We start from the raw sequence: 20,968 nt of genomic DNA on the forward strand, positions 1-20,968 counted from the left end.
CTGCGGATCTCCTCGTTTCGGATTCGATCACGCAAAGATACTCCGATCCGAGTAGGTATAGCTCGTTCCATCGCCCGCTGTGTGACTCTGAACCTTCTTGAGACCCATAGTTAGCGACCAAGTCTCAGTACCATAAGTCATCACTAACGCGTGTTCCATGGTTACACGGTACCTACCTATATTAAAAATATCGTACATTTATTAATAGTATATTATTAATATTCTATCTAGTATATTTATTAATATTCTATGATCTATCTGTCGAACATACGGTGGAATATATACTTAACAATAACATCCTATTTAGAACTCAATTGAAAAACCAAATTTAAGTAATTTTCTCTGTTCGCGCTGACCTCCAAAAATACGTATTTAACGGATTTTCACGGTTTCCAAAAGTGTAAAGACCAAAGTCTGGAATCTGGATCAACATATTAGGATTAATACTCCCGACGGAATTATTCGACAACGACCTTCAACAAGACAATTATTCGACGATCTCATGTTGATATTAACCATATACCCACATCAAAATCATAATGATGTGATCTAAAAGAAAACAATTTCACCTAGACAGATTCGCGTTACCTTAATAAATAACAATAACAAATCAATCACCCATGACCACAAAGTCTTGAGTAATCCGATTTAAGCTGACCGCATACAAATTCGTCCAAAAAACTTCAATACAAACTTACAACGTTGTGGGAAGTTTAGAAGGATCACTTTCTCAGTTGCGAATTTCTTTGTTATCCTACACCTTGACTGCCTTTTGTTGGGGACTGCGGACCCTTTTGTTAAAGGCATACTCACCTTAGGATTATTGTTTTTAATACATAGGAATATCCTTCTATTAGTTAGGTATAGCCCAATGGATATGACCTCTGCCTTCCATTCGGAGGACGTAGGTTCGAATGCGGTTCGGGGCATGTACCTCTAACTTTTCAGTTGTGTGCATTTTAAGAAATTAAATATCACGTGTCTCAAGCGGTGAAGTAAAAACATCGTAATGAAACCTGATATTTTTTTTAAATCTACGTGTGTGAAGTCTGCCAATCCGGATTGGGCCAGCGGGTGGTGGACCTCTCTCATTCTAAAAGGATACTCGCGCTCAACAGTGAGCCAAAACTGGGTAGCTAATAATGATATCCTACTGATTACAAATGAGGTTTTCCACTTCATTCTGTCTTTTTCTATTCGTAGCCTTTCTAAGAGAAAAAAATGTCGAAAACACTTTTAGACAGTTTAGGCATATATCATCGCAACGCATCGTGAGCCCCGTTCTAAGACTACCTATTTATCACTGCATAGTGCCTACCCTACGTAACCTATGTTAACCAAAGAAAACGCAGTTGAACAAGAAATTTTCCAATTTATCATCATAGTGCATACCCTAGTTAAAACCCTTAGGCACGCCACTGGTAGTTACAAATCTCAACCGCTTGTCGTGATGGGTGCAGCTCTGTCGAAGTAGTTTCGAGAGAGCTGTTCATGTAATGGGAAACTTATTATAAATATGTAAGTGCGAATCACATTAAGGGTTGTGTGTTAAATGAAAACACGTTAATTATATTCGTTTAAAACTTTATTGAATAAAAAAATTAGATAGATAAATGCTTTTGACTAATATTAATACAAGAGGAATTAAAAACGATAATAGATAAGGCACTATACATTTTAGGATCTAAATAAATAGAAAAACAAATAGGTACCGTTTCTATTTATTTAAAATTTTGATATCTACATATAACTTTATAATAAAATTAATTTGTTATTTTGGTTTACTTACATCGAAATACAAATGCCATCAAATAAATGCAATGAAAAATTAATTAAAACCCAAAATAATGTGTATAGTACTTATAAATATTAGTAATTAAATTATTTTTTGGATACATTTAACTCAGATTTGAATGTTTAGGCAAGTCAATTAGTTAAAAAATCTTACGAGTATTATGCACCAAATTACTACTACAACTACAAGGTGTTTTGTCTGATATTTTACAAAATTAAATATATTTACTTACATAAGTTGAAAAATTTATCTGACAGGACAAAAATATTTGGGCGAAAGTAAATAATTCCACGTCAATAACAATTTAAAACTATTTTTTGGTTCAACAATCTAGAATTATTATTTTGGTACTAGATCAATTACAGACTAAATTTACAAAATGTTGAACTAATTTTATTATAATAAAAAAGTAAAAACACTACATTTTTAAAGGTGTCAATTAATGAATTAATTTTATATAAATAAAAGTGTATTGATTGATAATTCAAAATAAAGTGTTTCCCCAAATGCAACAAAAAAATTTTTGTCTGTCTGTTTATCCGTTGAAAGGGCTGAAACGATTCTAATGAAACTTTCAGTGGAAGATAGAGGAGATGGTTGAGTAATATATAAGCATTTATTTCCTTGTATACAACCTTTTCATCCCGATAAAATTCAATGGTTCCTGCAGTATTTTTAAAAAGCTGAATTTCACACAGACAAAGTTGCAAGCGTCCGCTAGTAGTGTAATGAAAATTGTTCTGAGTTTTTAAGTTCTCAATTTACATAAATTGACACCTTTAAAAACTTTCAGATTAATAGCAGGCGTCCATATCCACGTCGTACGAGTACGTATCGGACGCATTGCATCAAACGGAATTTTAATTTTACAGTAAGTAAAATCCATTCAATGCAATCCGTACTATGCGGATCAGTGGACGCACTTTCGATATAAATAATACTAAAACCCATTTGATACGATGCGTCCGACGCGGATCAGTGTACACCTGTCATTACTGCACGATATACAGGATGCTCGGGAGTATTTCCCATAACTCTAGGGTTAAGTATATTCTTTAAGGAAAATTAATTAAAAATGTTTATGGAACATGTATTCTAAAATGAATATTTTTAAACTGTGTCCCTTATATTATGACCTAGCCAATCTTATTCATTGATAAATATCATGAAGCCGCTTACTAGTGAAGTGCAGAGTGCCAGTTGCAATATCTCGTCTATATCGACAGTCTTACCACTACGATTACGTATTTTAAAATGAAAGGATAGATAAAGGCGTGTGTTACAAGGCTAGTCGGAATTATTTGAAAGACTGTATGAAAATATAAAAATTTTTTTTTTAGAAAAATTAGTTATGCAGTTCGGCTTCTATAATAAGTAGACTTGTCAACACCTTGAAGTTATGGGAAATACTCCCGCAACACCCTGTATAACTAGAAGCAATTTTTACTGATAATCCTAAAATTAAAACAGTGGCACTGAGGAATATATCACAGAATAAATTTCTAATTAAGGCGTACTTGTAAGTAATGAATTTTAGAATAGAAAAACCACATTGGGATAAAATTGAACAACAATTCTATAAAACCTACATCATACCTAATATAAACAGTAATATTTGTATATGTGGTTGATAATATTAGATTCGCTAACCACTATAAATATAGCAAAAAAATCAGAGAATATTCATTCAAGTAGCAATAATACTTGATCCTAATATTATGTTTATACATTTATTAATTATTAAACTTTATTAATACAAATTTCAGTTTTCTAAACGTAACAATTGGGGCTTTTTGTAAATCAATCAATCAGTCAGTCTGTCAATCATAACTACAAATTATATTTGGGACCACTTCAGGATTATACACCGACACACAAAATAGATATAGAGATAATAGAATAGATCCAAAAATGAATGAGAAATCATTATACAATCAAACACACAATCTCCTTTTATCAACTCAGTTAAAAATTGTAACATCCAAACTTTTTCATCTATTGAGTCATCTTGTGATGTATGTGACATAGAATTGTAAAAACCCTTAGACAAAATCTATCTCGCGAGATTGTGAACCGCAACTTGAGTGGTTCAGAAATCCATGGTTAGGTTTTTTTTTTTTTTGTACATATTAGTATGTTCCTCCTTACAATCTACCGAATAATAATGTTGAATTGTAAGCAGTATGTTTGCGGTTCACAATAATTTGACAGTTCACAATCTTGCGAGATAGATAGAATCTAAATGTATGTATTTACAATTTTAAGGTGACATATGCATGGCATGGTAGCACTTAACTTAGAAGACGTACAAGTTTATTCAAGAATTTAATAAAAATGAATTGAAATTTATTATTCTACTATCTGACTGATTTCGATGTGGCATCCGAACAATAAATTGTTAGGCCACACACCTTTGTTGGTAAGAAGTTAACTTCTCTTATCTAATTTTGAAAATTCTAAATTGACTTCAATGAACTGGGTAACAAACCTAGGCCCTACTACTAAGCACTCTGGCATGTCCAAACAAATTAACATTAATTGAACAAAAAAACCACTGTTTCCATTGATCATTGTTCATGTTATATTATTGTTTGTTCATTGTAAGATGGTGCGCGTGACAAATTAACTTGTATGAAGTCGTAATCGTGAGGGGCAACCACATAGAGCAAATTCAATATACACAATATTAATTTTCCAAACGTCAAAAACGCTATCGTCCATTTTGTGACGTCACAATGTTACTTGATGTCACTAAAGGAATAAACGTCAAACTAAATAAAATAATTAATATTTTTTTGGTTAAGGTTTAGTGTTTACGTGACGTCATGAAATATAAATTACCATCATGGCTGACAGCATTTTGGCTCGTGTTGTCAAAGAAATATTTAAAAATTGAAATTTTTATGTATTCATGTCTCGAAAAAAATATGATATTTTTTTTAATTCAATCTAGTAGGAAAATAATGATAAATTTAAGACCATTTAAAAAAATGTCAACTAGCCTATTCTATACATTCTTAAAAACTAATTGTACATGTAGGTAAATTTTACTCATTGGCATGCATGTTGATGAAAAACTAACTTATATCAACTAAAACTAATTAAACATCACAAAAACTAGGAAGACAGATCTACATTTAGTAGAAAATAAAATTTTTGAAAGTAAAACATTAAGATAAGAAAAATTAAAAGATTCATTTTAAAGTAATAAGTAAAATAATGGTGATTTAGTTTATTGTAAATTAATACAATAAATCATTACAGCTTTATTTTTAATTTTTCATAAAAATAAGGGTAATATATTAATAATTTCAAGAACATTATTGTTGGAATCACCTTATTATTATTATAGTAATTGTATTATAGATAAGATATAAAAATTTTAATAAAAAAAATTCAACCGACTTCCAACTCTAAAAATAACTTTAACTAAAAAGCAAAAAATAACATCCTATGTGCTACCTTCTGATCAGTTTGAAGGCGGTGCCAAGCCAGTGATGTTTTAATTAAACACGTTTAAACTACAAAATTTATGTGGTTCTTTCAGAAACAGCTTTAATTAAAACACGACACTGGCTTGGCACCGCCTTCAAACTGATCAGAAGGTAGCACATAGGATGTTATTTTTTGCTTTTTAGTTAAAGTTATTTTTAGAGTTGGAAGTCGGTTGAATTTTTTTTATTAAAATTTTTATTTTTTTATTTTTAGTGTTAGCATACCTACTGCGTGTGTACAGTCACAACCTATCTAAGTGGAAAGTTCTTAATAATACAAAATTATCAAGTCCAAACACAAGGTAGCTACTGTGAGCCGTCGAGGAGTTCTCTTCACTGTGCTTCGTCTTCAGCACCAGACCCTTAATACAGTCACAATCTATCTAGGTGGAAAGTTCTCATCAATACAAATTTATCGAGTCCAAACACAAGGTAGCTACTGTGAACCGTCGAGGAGTTCTCTTCACTGTCCCTCGTCTTCATCACCAGGACTGTATGAAGGGTCTGGTGATGAAGACGAGGGAAATTTGTATTGATGAGAACTTTCCACCTAGATGGATTGTGACTGTATGAAGGGAACAATCCATCTAGGTGGAAAGTTCTCATCAATACAAATTTATCAAGTCCAAACACAAGGTAGCTACTGTGAACCGTCGAGGAGTTCTCTTCACTGTCCCTCGTCTTCATCACCAGACCCTTAATACAGTTACAATCCATCTAGGTGGAAAGTTCTCATCAATACAAATTTATCAAGTCCAAACACAAGGTAGCTACTGTGAACCGTCGAGGAGTTCTCTTCACTGTCCCTCGTCTTCATCACCAGACCCTTCATACAGTCACAATCCATCTAGGTGGAAAGTTCTCATCAATACAAATTTATCAAGTCCAAACACAAGGTAGCTACTGTGAACCGTCGAGGAGTTCTCTTCACTGTCCCTCGTCTTCATCACCAGACCCTTAATACAGTCACAACACATATAGGTGCAAAGTACTCATCAATACAAATTAATCAAGCCCAAACAAAAGGTGACTGCTGTAAATCCTTGACGAGTTCCATCGGCTGCGTTTCGGCTCCATCATCAGACCAACTCCAAACCTTCATAAAGTTGTAGTGGTTTAAAATACCTTATGGAAACACTAACAAACGCACTAGCCGTCTCTACAACTTTCAAAAGTTCCCCTCAATTTCTCCAGGATGCCATCATCAGATCCTGACATGAAAAAAATGGGACCACCCTGAAAGTAAACCCTTCAAAACAAAAAAAGAATTTTCAAAATCGGTCCATAATTGACGGAATTATCGCTGGACATACATAAAAAAAAAAAAAAAAAAAAAAAAACATACATACAGCCGAACGTAGAACCTCCTCCTTTTTGGAAGTCGGTTAATTAAAAATAAAATAAAATAAAAAGAAAACTATGTACTTGTACTTCTATCATATCTATATGATTATAGAAACAGAAAAAAAATTATATTATTTACCAAAAACAGTCAAGTCAATTCCACAATGACTGAAGTAAGTTGGTATATGGCCTGTTATTAATTTATGATATGATATTCATGCTTAAGTTACTTAGCAAGAAAAAACAAAGCTGGCCTCTATGCCAGCAAGGTATTTGAATCACTTGTGCGACTGTTTTTAACTCAGACTAATTATATAAGTACCTGCCTAACTAGACTTTACTTTTCTGTCAAAGTATATATACTTATGATCAACGATCTACTGTAATTAAAAAAACTGTATCTGTAGAAACAATGTTTCATAGTTGTAATTGTGTTCCTATGGTTAAAAAGTTCTGTAATAAAATACCTTGTGGAGTTGAATGGTGTGAAAAACGTGCAAAATCTCCAAAAAAAGTTAAGCATAAGACATACCAAATTTAAGCTTCTTTTCCTCAGAAAATGACAAACAATTATTTTGTTTGTCAATCTGGGTGCAATACTAGTCCTTATTTAATTAGTCTGAGGATTGTAACAACCACTCCAGTGTACTAGTGTAATAGATATCAGAAGTCAACATTAATAGGTGAGGGAGGTTGTAGTGAAAAATCAAATAAAACCATACAATATAACACAAAGAAATAAAAAACGATACACAACCAGCGCGGAATTAAAAAAAAACAAGCTAAAATAATATTCGCCATTATCTGCTATATGTAGGCATTGAGTAAATACTCATTATTAATTTTAAAACTATCTGATACAGCACCACATCATAAGTTAATTTTTTTTTTTCAGAATATAAATAAAGCAGTTCAAAGGGTTTTGTACAGGCCAATCAACAGCCGCCATTTTGATCTTTACCAACATAAAGTTGCATGTTTTTTAAACAAGTATTGGGAAATAATAAAAAAAAAAAAAACAACTATTGCTTCTACTCCCTTCAACACTTCAACGAAATCCTGAAGTAATTTGAGTCGTATAGCGAGTCACTTCATGTTGGAACCACGGATCTCTTCCTTCTTCGAGTCCAGTGACTCAGGCAAAGCCAATAACAATCAAAAGTTGAGCGCGGCGTTACACAAAGCGAAGCAAAGTTTGTGCTTACACTATAAAAAAATAAAATATAACTAAGACATTTTCTAAAAAAAAACTAAAAAACCCTAAAGACATTTCTAATAAATATCATAGTTATTATTATTTTGAATGACATAATGTGAACTATTTGACCATCATATTTGATTAACTATGATAGATAGTTACAGATGAAGGTGACACATTTCCCTATAAAAGCCACTACTATAAAGTTCACTTTACGAGTTAGTTTAGTATAAATTGTTGGTGTCTCACAAAATAACATATTATATTTTTGATGTGACAACGTCTTATAATTCGATGGAGCTGGCTGCGGACTCAAAAAAATTACGTCATGCGTCGTTCCCTCGCTCTAGGGTTGCCAACTTTTCCAAACTTTTATGTTTTATGAAGATTATTAAACAGTATTTTAGTAAAATTAACATTTTCTTTCGAAAAATGCGACCATTCCATCAGTATTTTCTTATGACGTTGTCACATTCAGCTATTATCAGTAAAACAACTTTACCGTTGTAAAGACAACCGTTTCTTTTTTACCATCAATTTTAGATGAGTTTCATAAAATGGCGGCCGGTCATAGGATACAAATCTCCGAACCTCTTTACATCTTGTATTTCTTGTCGTAAAATAATCAATACACAAATTGTTTATGAATGAAGCAATCATTCCTTAAGTCGCACACACAATCACAAGTCACTGGTCACTTCACTGGAGTCACATTGGCATATCCATGACAACTGGTCACTTCACTGGATTCACATTGGAATGTCAGAGACAACTGGTCACTTCACTGGAGTCACATTGGCACATCCGAGACATACTCGATGGTGAGGAACAGGTCGAGCAGGTCTGCGGGCTGCAGCCAGCCCCAGGGCAGCGGGTCGCGGCACGAGCGCCAGCGCCGGGTCACTCCATACAGCAACCAGAGAGCCAGCATGAAGCAGAGCACTGCAAACAGCTGGAAGAGACTCTTTAGAGGCTCCCTGTGAACAAACTGAGAGGTGAGACTTGCTTAGACATTCCGATAAGGAAATAAGAAAATCTGATTAAATAAATATAACACAAGAAGTGTATATTTATAAAACAAAAGAAAAATCTATATGACATTGTGTATCAGTAACATAAATTCGATAGCACTGATTTAGCGAAACACTGTGTCGCAGTTATTATAGGAGTATAACAATTCGATAAGTAAATTCTTTGTAACAGAAAAATTCAACTGACTTCAAAATCACAAAAATAAACTAATAAGTGAAAAATACCATTGTATGTTCTACCTTCTGATCACTTTGAAAGGGGATCAGAAGATAGCGATCATGAGATGTTATTTTTCACTTTTTAGTTTATTTTTGTGATTTTGCAATAGCTTGAATTTTTTTTTGTTAAAAAGATTTTATTTTTCTAGTTTTATTGTGTCCTAGCATAAGTACGAAATTTCATTTATTTTCATTATAACAGAAAATTACTGAACCGAATGAAATTTAAATGGGACCAATCTGAAAAAAGAATTTTCAAAATTGGTTAAGGAATGACGAAGTTATGAGGTAAAAATGTACGCATCGGATTCAACCATTGAGAACCTCTTTTTTTTTGAAGTCGATAAAAATAAAAGAGTTTTCTTTGAATAACACAACTGAAGTAAAACTTTTTTAGCTCTCCCTCTCAACATCCGTTCGCCTCGCCCGATTACACTTCCCGTAACGCGTTCACCAGCTAATATTGAAGCATGCTTAAAGAATTTTTACTAGAGTGTCATGCTAGTTATTTTAACGAAGTTGTTTTAATTATCAAAAACAACATAACAAGGCAAATCTATTGAAAACTGGTAAAGTAGTCACCATAAATATCTCCTGATGCCGCGGCGAGGAACATTGCGTTTTATGCAGTCAGCACACGGCTCCTCGGCCTGAGTTGATACTGAAGTTACTTCTGAAACATTCATATTTGATTTATTATTTTCTTTACTAATATTGTAAAAAGGAAGGATTTGTATTTTTTGTATGTAACCTACCCCTCCCCCTCGCCCCCCACTACGCTGCTTTGATAATGTTTGATTTGTTTCACCTGTGAAAATCATTGACATGTTGTAACAACAACTGACTGCTAAAAATTTATCAAAAGATTAGCTCAGTATATCAGAGTCCGACTACAGACTCAAACGGATTCGGACTTCGAAAGACTTTAATTTACTTTTACTCTGAAGTTTTAATTTACTTTTCTGTTCTTCTGCCCATCCAATTCCATCATCGAAAATATGGGATTATCAATTTTTAGCAATATGGACATTTACAATACAATAATTGTCTTCCAAATGGATGCACCTCTAATACCCTGTTAATACATTGATCTTACAATACCACTAACTACAGTTATAGTTACCCATCACCAGAAATAAAGCATAAATTATAAGTTAACTAAACTACAATAATAATTAGAGACCTGTTACTAATCAGCTATCATATTTATAATTTTATTAATTAATTGCGACTAAGGTAATAGTTTCAAAATAATAATAGAAAAGACATTGTTATGCAGCATTAAGACAGTGACATATATTTTTTTACCAAAATTGTTTTGGTTTTTTACCAAAATTGCCTTTAATCGATATCTTAGCTCTTGATTGCAATTCCACTTGATGTTATAGGACCATGTAGTTTTAATTTGGTAGCAAGCTAACTTGGAAAAGTCGCATGTCCATTATGTCAGTTACGAGTATATTCTTTTGACAACAGTCTTTGCTAGTAGCATGGTAAAGTCCGGCCGCTCAAAGATTGCGTTTCTGACGCCTGTCACCACCTTTATATTTGTTAACTTATTAATTGTTAATAAATAATTTTAGCCCAAAATTAATACGTTTAATGTAAGTTAGCATAATTATTCAATCCTACTAATATTATAAACGCAAATGCAATTCAATTCTTCTTCATGGCTTTCATTTGTGCCAACGGAGCAATGTCTCGCCAATGTCGAGTAAATGGAGAAGACACGAATGAGATTGTTCGGTGAAAGTTGACAAGTTATTAAGGTTAATAAAAGATATTTAAATATCTCATTGACTTTATCTCTTTCATTGACATTGACAGATGTCAGAAACAAAATCTCTGAGCGGCCGGACTTTAACAAGCCATGTCTTTAGGACTGGGCATGAGTAATTTTTTTTTATATTGGGTTGTAAATAGAGGAATTCCTAACCACCTAGATACTTTGCTGGTATTTCTGAAAAATTCATTTAAATTAAAGTATTTTAAAAACTAAAGGACAACACAAAACACACAATCTACGATGTTACTACTAATATACAACGTGTCCAACAGAATTACCACTTTCAGTTTGAACTTCAGCGGCGCAAGTATCACAAAGCAGTCGTTCAATCTTATTCCCTTGTTTGACGCACGCACCCTGCAGTAAACTAAGTTTGGCTTGCAGACTGTCTGCCACAGCCTTCAAGTAATTATTCTTTTCATTGCCTTCGTCTACAAATTTCGATAAATTGTCAAGATTATCTTCGTACTGATCTAATTTTGCATTCATATCTGTGATAGTCAATTTACCGTAGCTAATATCGTTCTCCAATTTAACAACGTTCATTTTCAATCTTTCGCATTCAATACATTTGGTGCAATCGAAGCAAACTTCAACGTTATTATTATTTGCAACAAGTTCGTACACTTCTGTCTGTGTTCCGACATTCATTACTTCTATATCTTTAAAAACTTCAAATAGTTGTGTAGATGTATTTGTTGCCTGATCTTTTGTATCTATTTTTCGATTATCATCTTTAAATTCCAAATAAGGAGGTCCTCTTTTGATTATACCTACGTTTGGAGCTGAAAACGATCTAATCTGTTTATGATTTTTGAGAAATAGATGATATTTTTTATGAGTATCTCTGAATATGTCTCCATTTGTATCTTTTTTCAAATATTGCTGACTGTGTGTTTTAGTTTTATTAATTTTCGATTCGAATAAAATTACATTACGCTTCCCATTGCTTATGGAATTGAATTCATTAATTTGTGTGTCTAACGGTAATATATTGTTGCATTTAATATCTTTGTTAATCTTCATCGCCATTATTATTTCTTTATTTTTAAAATTGTTTTCATTCACATGACTTTCTTTCAAAAGAATATCTCTGTCTTTTGCATTATTATCGATTTTGTGTACTGGTAATATATTGTTTAGATTATTTTCTGTACTTGAACTTTCAGTGTCTCTAATATTATTTCCAATTGTTTGTGTTGCAGTGTTCACAGTATTTGAATCTGTAGCAGTATGACAACTGCATTCTTTGAACATTTCATTTTTATTTACGTAATAAAGTTTATCGTCGGTTTGAGTGGAAATTGTTACAAAATCATCAAGGACATGGTTTTCTAAGGGTTGCGTGCAATTGAAGTCTGACATATTATTTCTGGACATGTTACAGAAGCTCAGACGTATTTCATCAAACAGGGACATGTTAGTAGGTCGACCTTGGTCTTCTTTTAGAGCTTTTACGAACGATTCCTCATCTAGCAGGCGGCTCTCTATATCGAAAATTTGCGAAAAAAAGCAGTTATAAACAGGTAAAGCGGCAAGAACAGAACAGAATTATTTTTTATGAATCTCTCCAGAATATCGAAAACTTTAAAACGTAACATCATAATAATTAATGTGTTAAATGAAATCAATGGAATTATTAAGTTATAAATTACAATACGCAAAATTAATGAGCGCCGAAATGTTAAGTACATTAAAATATCAAAAACAGATAAAATAAAATGAAACGGGGCAAATGCTTTGTAGGTGTACAACAATTTAGCAACTAAGATTAGGAAAAAGCAGTGTTCTGTTTAGTTTAACTTCCATAACTTGAATATATTTCAGTAGGAAATTAACACTTAATTTGAAGCGAGTTCGAAGATTTTATATGGATAGTGGCCATAATCAGCCGCCATCTTTATATACTCGTATTTTGAAATTTCTATCACATGTTGAGTCCATTTTTTAGCGATACCCACATTAAAATATACAATAAGTAATTTTGTGCTTAAACTCCCAGGTAGGTACACAGATTTTTGTACTAAATGTATATTTTTGTACTAAATGTATGTAAATTTCGTAAGGTAAGGTAAGATGGCTTTGCAGCATTGTCAAGGTACCGCGAATTCAATAGCAGTTTATACGACAAAATAACCTATCTTTTGATTGTATAGATAAACTCATGTCAGCTCTATCGGCAGACGGCGACATCATGAAAATTCAAAATGGTCAGCCATTGTCTTCGAAACCCTTAAAAGGATATTATGGAAGGATTCAAATAGTTAATAAAATAATAGATTTTAAAAAGATAAGAAAACAGGCTATTAAAATAAACATTTAGGCTATTAAAATTAACATTTATGCTATTAAAACTGATCTCCTATTAAAAAGTGAATACACAATCAGCGACCAAAAAACGTCCCCACTCAATGAGTGCCAAACACAACTTCTTGGCACTCAATTCAAGTAGTCACATTTGCAAATTAAACCTTAAACTCAATGCTTAAGGTTGAATTTGCTCTGAATTTGGGATTTTATTGAATATTGGACTATATTTAAAGGGCTTTAGGTATAATTTCCTTTACCAATAAGTCTGACACAGTCAAAGCAGAAATGGCCAGTTTTTAAATGAAATTTTCTACATGATTGTGCGTCCTTTTATTATAAGAGGTCAATGTAGAAATGAAACAACATTTTACAAATGTGCTAGTATTCAAAAGTTTTTGGATGCATACCTTGTGGAAATCTGCTGTCAGCGTTGAGGCTATCGAGTGCTGTCAACATTTGGTCCTCGGTGTAGCTCACGTCGATGGACTGCTCCATGTGGTGGTGGGTGTGGTTGGACTTGTTTAGCATGTCCTTGACCTCCATTTCCAGAATCACCTAAGTACCGTCAGTTATTACTATTGGGAAGATTGTGAAACTTGTACATCATTATCAACCCGCCATCTATGAGCAAGTAGTATAACCGCATCGCAACAGATTCTTGAAGTGAACCTACAGGGGTCGTTTCAAAGTTCACTAAGAACGCCATCTACTGGTAGTTAAAAACAACAAACACTGTTTCTTTTTCAAAAGAATATTTGCCATATCTTTTTTTTTAATATGACCAATATTCCCATTCCACTCCAGTTAGTCGGGAAACACTGTGTATGACAATAGACCTCAGACTAATTACATAAGGACTAGTCTCGCACCCAAATTAACAAACAAAACTGTTTGTCATTTTCAGAGGAAAATGAGCTTAGATTTGGTATATATCTTATACTAAAATAGAAGTTCTTATTCTGTGTTCGATCGATACAACAAAGCAGAAAGGTATTTTTACGGAGTTCTTTAACCGACGAACACGATTACAACTATGAAACATCGATTCTATAGAGACAGTATTTATAAACGCATTAGATCGTTGATCATATACCTTGACAGAAAACTAATGTCTAGCGAGGTCCTTATCTAATTAGTCTGAGCAATAGACCAACGGGGCGGTGATGAGACCGTCCTCTCTTACCGTTGAGCTATGGAGGCTCACTAGAATGTTTACCTTCTCCTTGATGATCTGCTGCATGAACTCCTCCTGGTCCCGCATGCGCGAGGAGAGGTCGGCGTGCTCGGTGCGCAGCGTCTCGTTCTCCTCCAGCAGCGAGGACTGGCGGCTTGCGTACATGTCGTTGATGCGGTGGCACTCGTCCTTGGACTTCGACAGCAGCTCTTGCAGGTTCAATTTCTGATAATTTGAGTCAATGTTACTGTCATTGTCTATCTATATTTCATGCATATAATTAATATATATTTTTTTAAATCTTTTAAAAACATTAATTACAAGGAATTGTCTATTCATCTATAGACTACAAGACCTTGAAAAAAATTTATCTGTGAAATGAACCAACCTGAATAGAAGAAGAAGCTTAGAAGGCTGTTACTATATCAGAAAATAACTCTGAACACTATGCCGTCACTTCTGAGCGAACACTTCTGAGCGTACAGGTAAGTGAATGGAATTTTTCAGGTACATTTGACTGTCGGACAGATGCGAATAGCGTCATGTAAAAAGTTTTACTGTTGGAGCATCCGATTACAACCTTCTGTCCAGTTGTCCAATCCAGTTTAAGCTAGAATTTAGTTAAAGCTCATGTTTTTGCAAAATCATTGTTATGTTTTATGCTATTATCATTATAATAAATGTATATTTCTTCTTTCTTTTAAAGTTGACTATGGCAAGGATTTTACGCAGACACTTAAGTCATTGTCAGCCATTATGCGTCCACTGTTAGACATGGGTCTTTTTTAAACAGCGTCAGTCCTATTTTTGACTTTTTGCATCCAATCGATGCCAGTTCCCGAGGTCGTCGCTCCATCTAGTGGGAGGAGCCCTACACTTCGTTAGTCTTTAGTAGTTAGTTCGACACCATCGTCCGTCAGACATGACCAGCCCAATGCCAGCTCAGTATACTAGCCCTGTGGTCTACAGGCGCCAGTGCTACATACCTCAGTCTCCAACAGCGTGACCTGCTCCGTCAGCACCCTGGCGCGGCGGCGCGTGTGCTCCAGCTCGCGGCGCGCCTCGACCAGCGCCTGCTCGCTGCCGCCGAGCCTCTCGCACACGTCCTCGTAGTCGCGCCGCACGTGCGCCAGAGTCATGTTCTCGTCTCGCAACCTGAAATAGTCATCACACTAATAATATAAAGGCGAAAGTTTGTGTGTAAATGTGAAAGTGTGTAAGTATGTTTGTTCCTTTTTTACGCTGTGGCTACTGAAGCGATTTGGCTCAAATTTGGAATGGAAATGGATGGATTAACATAAAGGCTACTTTTCATCACAGAAACATTCATGGTTACCGCGGGATTTGTGAAAAACTGAATTCCACGCGGACAAAGCCGCGGGCGTCCGCTAGTTTTTTTAATATAACGTCTTATAAATCGATGACCACCAGCTGCACGCAATAAAACTGTCACATTCCACCTGAACCGAGTGTGCAAGCAAGAGCGCGATGGGCCTAAGAGTTGAGCTTGTGGCGCATCTAGATAATTTGACCGTGACCGTGGCCAGAGCTTCTTCTTGGTGGCGGTCGGTGTAGTCAGTGTCAAACGAGACTATAGTCCTTCGCAGATAGTAGTCAGCTCCTAGTTGAATGTTGTAGTACTCACATGTTGAGATGAGCTCGTAACGAGTCCCTCTCGGCGGTGTCCGTGGCCAGAGCTTCCTCGTGGTGGCGGTCGGTGTAGTCCAGCTGAGTCTGCAGCTGGTGCGTCAAACGAGACTTTAGTCCTTCGCAGATAGTACTCAGCTCCTAGTTGAATGTTGTAGGACTCACATGTTGAGATGAGCTCGTAACGAGTCCCTCTCGGCGATGACCGTGGCCAGGGCTTCCTCGTGGTGGCGGTCGGTGTAGTCCAGCTGAGTCCGCAGCTGCTGCGCCAAACGAGACTTTAGTCCTTCGCAGATAGTAGTCAGCTCCTAGTTGAATGTTGTAGTACTCACATGATGAGATGAGCTCGTAACAAGTCCCTCTCGGCGGTGACCGTGGCCAGAGCTTCCTCGTGGTGGTGGTCAGTGTAGTCCAGCTGAGTCCGCAGCTGGTGCGTCAAGTGAGACTTTAATCCTTCGCAGATAGTACTCAGCTCCTAGTTGAATGTTGTAGTCTCAGACCAAGTATAGAAGGACCTGTATCGCACTCATAGTCACAAACAAAATTGTCTGTCATTTTCTGAAGAAAACGAGCTTAGATTTGGTATATATCTTCTACTAAACTAGAAGTTTTTGCCCGTTTTTTATACAATTCAATTACACAAAAAGGTATTGTTACGGAGCTCTTTAACCAACGAACACGATTACAACTATTTAACATCGATTCTATAGAGACAGTTTTTATAATTGCATTAGATCGATGATCATATACTTTGACAGAAAAGTAACGTTTAGCGAGGCAGGTCCTATACAATAATTGGTCCGAGGTTGTAGTACTCACATGTTGAGATGAGCTCGTAACGAGTCCCTCTCGGCGGTGACCGTGGCCAGAGCTTCCTCGTGGTGACGGTCGGTGTAGTCCAGCTGAGTCCGCAGCTGCTGCGCCAAACGGGACTTTTCGCGCAGCTCACATTGCAACTCTTCCAGCAGTTGAAAACCTGACAGCAAAATGGTGACTCAATTTATAAACATTTAAAACTTTTGCTATAATATAATTTCAAGACCACTAAACTATTGTCATAAGCACTCCTATTACAGTCTTATAGTTAAATAAAATTAAATAAAAATAGTCTCTCTAATATGGTAAATATTCTTTAAAAAAAATGTATTTAGGTCAATAATGACAGAGTCAAACCAATTATATTGCATCAAAACCATATCTAGATCAAGAAGCCACAGTGCAAATAATAAATATGCACTTGTACAGATGGCTCTATTTACTTGGTAATAGTTTATGGAATACATAATTATCAGTATATACCTATTAGTGAAGCATTGTTAACAAGTTGGAAGTTGGTATTTACGGTTGTAAGATGTTATATATACTTTACTTTGCGGTTAATTAAGATGACGATTATCTAAATAAATGGAGGTATTCATCTTCACACAAGACCGATTTAAGTGTAGTTACTGGTAACAATGTTAAATTTTGCTAAAGAGCAACTTAGAGTTTCTTACATTCTCTCATCTCATCCAGAATCAACTACACTCATCATCATCATCATTAACAACCCATATACGGCTCACTGTAGAGCACGAGTCTCCTCTCAGAATGAGAATATATTCTTCCACAATGGCCCAATGCGGATTGGCAGACTTTACACACTTGAGAATTAGGAAAATTCTCAAGTATGCAGGTTTCCTTACAATGTGACATGTGATATTTAATTTCTTAAAATACACGTAACTGAAAAGTTGGAGGTGCATGCCCAAGACAGGATTCGAACCTACGCCCTCAGAATCAAAGCACTACTTAATTGAAATAAACAATTTTAGATGTTAAAAGATCATACCATTGTCTAAGTACTTCAATGGAGGCATTGTTAGATGCTTAGAATGTTTTTTAAATTATTATTACTGAAACTGAAACTAAATAATAACACTTTAGGTACATATTATTACTGAAAATAAATAACACTTCAGGTAGGTACAATGTAACTGTGGTGCAATTTATATTGCTTCCTTATTTATAAACTCACAGATAATGGTAAGTAGAAACCACTTCAGCTTGACTACATACTCTCAATATGATAAGAACAAATAACATGAATTCAAAAACTAAAATTCTGTTGATATTGATGCCTACTGAGGCATAGTGTTTTTTAAATCATCAATATTGTAATATTTCTTTATAAGATTTGGTCGTATAAACAAATATTACAAGATTGATGATTTGTAATATTTGTTTGATGAAAAATCAAATTAATTACTAATCATATGTTCTTCTGCTAAATAATGCTTGTTCTTATTCAATAATATTATACTTGAGTATTGGAGTATCTCTCTAAGTGTAACATAGGCCATCAGACTACTGGCAAGCAACTCGTGTTTTGTACGTGTTTTCTACTAATCTATACATAAATAAATACAATTTTACTATGTTCTGCACACAATGCGATATCTGTATGTACTTGTAGTAAGTCAAATACTACTGGATGTGCTATTCACTTTAAGTGAGTCGTGTTAGAGACTACATACCATAGTCTATCATTATTTTTTTATAAAAAAGAAAATGGATAAAAGGCAATATGCCACATAAAGTTCTTCTAAAGAAAAATCAGTGCCGCAGCAAACCTGTTAGGATCAAGAAGAGAATGTATCAGAGAATGCCAACTGGATGCTGCAGTTTAGTGTTAATTTACTGGAATATTTAATCACACTAATATTATAAAGGCAAAAGGTTGAAGGTAAGTTGTGTGTGTGTGTGTAATAGTGTATGTTTGTTTCTCCTTTGTGCATATGCATTAATGAAGCAATTTGGCTGAAAGTTGGAATGGAAATAGATTTTACTCTGGATTAACATATAGGCTACTTTTTAACCCTAAAAATCCATAGTTCCCATGGGATTTGTGAAAAACTGAATTCCCCGCGGACAAAGTCGCGGGCGTCCGCTAGTAGCTAATATTAATACATACCATCAGTAGAAATGCCAGAATCCGAGTCATGTGGTACCAGTCCACTTTTGTTATTGAAACTGTAACGAGAAAATAAAGTTCATGGACCACACAATAATATAATTCAAATTCATATTTTTACTTAAATTACCCTTTTATAAAACAAAGAAATAGTAATAAACAACGCAACTTTCAAGTTTGTGACTTAAAAGTTGCGTGAATTGCGCAACATTCAAGTCACAAACTTGAAAGTTACAAATTTGGGTTCCAAACACCTTTGGCTGAGAAAAGCCCACCAAAGTTAAAAAAAATTAATTAATCAATCTTACAGAGATTAAGTAGATTATGATAGGTGTAATCTCTGGATTTACTGAATTGGTTTAAAAATTATTTTACTAATAGAAAATCACATTATTAGTGTCATTGGCTATTTCATTCCCATATTCCCACAAGAATGGGAAATATGATACAAAACCGTGGAGCATTTGCTAGTCATTTATTTTTTTAAAAGAATATATCTTCTAAATATGACCGATATTCCCATTCCCCTTTAATTAGTCGGGAAAGACTGTATTAGAAGTGGGCACGACAAGAGACCAATGGGGCAGGGATGGAACCACCACCCCTCAGTGATAAGCCGTATATGGGTTGATAATGATGAACCCATATTCGGCTTATCAGTGAAGGGTTGATAATGATGTGTGTGTGTGTGTGTGTGTGTGTTAGTGTGTATGTTCGTCCTACTTTGCTCTGCGGCTACTGAAGTGATTTGGCTGAAATTTGGAATGAAAACAGATTTACTCTGTACACATAGGCTACTTTTCATCCTGGAAAAGTCCATGGTTCCTGTGGAATTTGTGAAAAACTGATTTCCATGTGGACAAAGTTAAGGGGTCCGCTAATTTTATATAAACCTCACCTCTCCTCTAAGTCAAATTTGATCTTCTGACTCTCACTGTACTTGTTGAGACTGGCCGCTAACATGGACACAGTGATCTCTGGATTGGTCTGCTCGGGGTCCAGAAGAGATTTAAGATAGCTGTACTCTGCCCTGAAAGCAATTTTGCTGTATAATCAATTAATACAAACAGCCCATCAACCCACATTGGAGCAGTGTGATGGGTTTTAGCTTCATATTTCATTCACCTATAAGGAGAAAGACCTGACACTGTAGTGTGCCATTAAAAAGGCTTGTTAAGATGAATACAAACAGATATTATAAGAACCAAAGTTATTGTCTCATTGTGGTCTCAGTAATAGCCCTAATTAGAAAAGGTGTATAAAGTATTAGTATGTATAACTTCATATTGTTCATAGAGGAAGTAAGGACCAAATCACCAAACAAACAATTCTGTTCTAATAATAAGTTATCGCTCCAGGAATCTAGGACAGTTTATATTACATGTTTAATGACATTTGCCTAGCTATTTATAAACAAACTGCTTGTACTGGAAATCTAATTGATTCTGATAAAATACGCACAAAAGTTCTGTATCACCGGTAAATATAGCTTACTTGTTGGTTCTCACGAAAGGCGCGAACTGGTCCATCAAAGAATCAACGCGCAAAGTACTGCCGGCGTCCGCACCACAGTACTGAAATATCTGAAGGGCCGTGACGGTGTATTCTAAAAATGTAAACATAGGCCAATAAACACTGTAACGAGGAAACATACCAACGCGTAGTTTCAATTATAAACATTTAAAATTAAACTCACCGTCAGTGTCCACTTCGTCTAAACTCATTCTGAAGAATTATTGTCACTTTACTTTCTGTTTCCTTTCTTGTGTTTTTTGGCCAAGTTAATATTATCAAATAACGTGGTGTTTAATTTAATCCGCTCGCACGTGTTTTTTGTTATCTTGTCACTTAATATTTGTTTATTTTTTCTCTAAATTTATGTACATGTACAATTAAACAGCATGTCAAGGCATGGCACAAAAATAATTTTATTTTGGGCTTTGGCAGTTTTTTTAATACAAAACGGTTAAAATTCAGATTAACCACAGATACTACCACACCACAGATTAATATTTAT

At 34.7% G+C, this 20,968-nt stretch overlaps 1 protein-coding gene across 2 annotated transcripts; it reads right to left on the bottom strand.

Moving 5' to 3' along the window:
* Positions 1–2,716: 2,716 nt before the first annotated feature.
* On the bottom strand, positions 2,717–20,957 carry LOC112048537 (uncharacterized). 2 transcript variants are annotated; one of them, XM_024086104.2, is made up of 11 exons: positions 20,648–20,956; positions 20,446–20,557; positions 19,850–19,981; positions 18,952–19,010; positions 16,818–16,974; positions 15,338–15,506; positions 14,394–14,576; positions 13,585–13,732; positions 11,146–12,354; positions 9,664–9,754; positions 2,717–8,808 (listed from the first exon to the last, which is right to left on the bottom strand). In XM_024086104.2, the coding sequence occupies exons 1-11, from the start codon at positions 20,673–20,675 to the stop codon at positions 8,622–8,624; spliced, it is 2,475 nt and encodes an 824-aa protein (XP_023941872.1). In that variant the 5' UTR covers positions 20,676–20,956; the 3' UTR covers positions 2,717–8,621. The 2 variants fall into 2 exon arrangements, with proteins under 2 accessions (XP_023941872.1, XP_023941873.1); XM_024086105.2 differs by having other exon boundaries at positions 8,666–8,819; positions 20,648–20,957.
* Positions 20,958–20,968: the final 11 nt, after the last annotated feature.

The sequence above is a fragment of the Bicyclus anynana genome, chromosome 14 (assembly GCF_947172395.1).
Source record: "Bicyclus anynana chromosome 14, ilBicAnyn1.1, whole genome shotgun sequence".
NCBI lineage: Eukaryota > Metazoa > Arthropoda > Insecta > Lepidoptera > Nymphalidae > Bicyclus > Bicyclus anynana.

Coding starts and splice junctions, on each gene's coding strand:
- LOC112048537 (XM_024086104.2), bottom strand. CDS start 20,675: ATGAGTTTAGACGAAGTGGACACTGACG. Junction 12,355..13,584: donor TGACAGCAGATTTCCACAAG/GTATGCATCCAA, acceptor TTTTCGATATAG/AGAGCCGCCTGCTAGATGAG. Junction 9,755..11,145: donor TGAAGTTCAAACTGAAAGTG/GTAATTCTGTTG, acceptor TGAATGTTTCAG/AAGTAACTTCAGTATCAACT.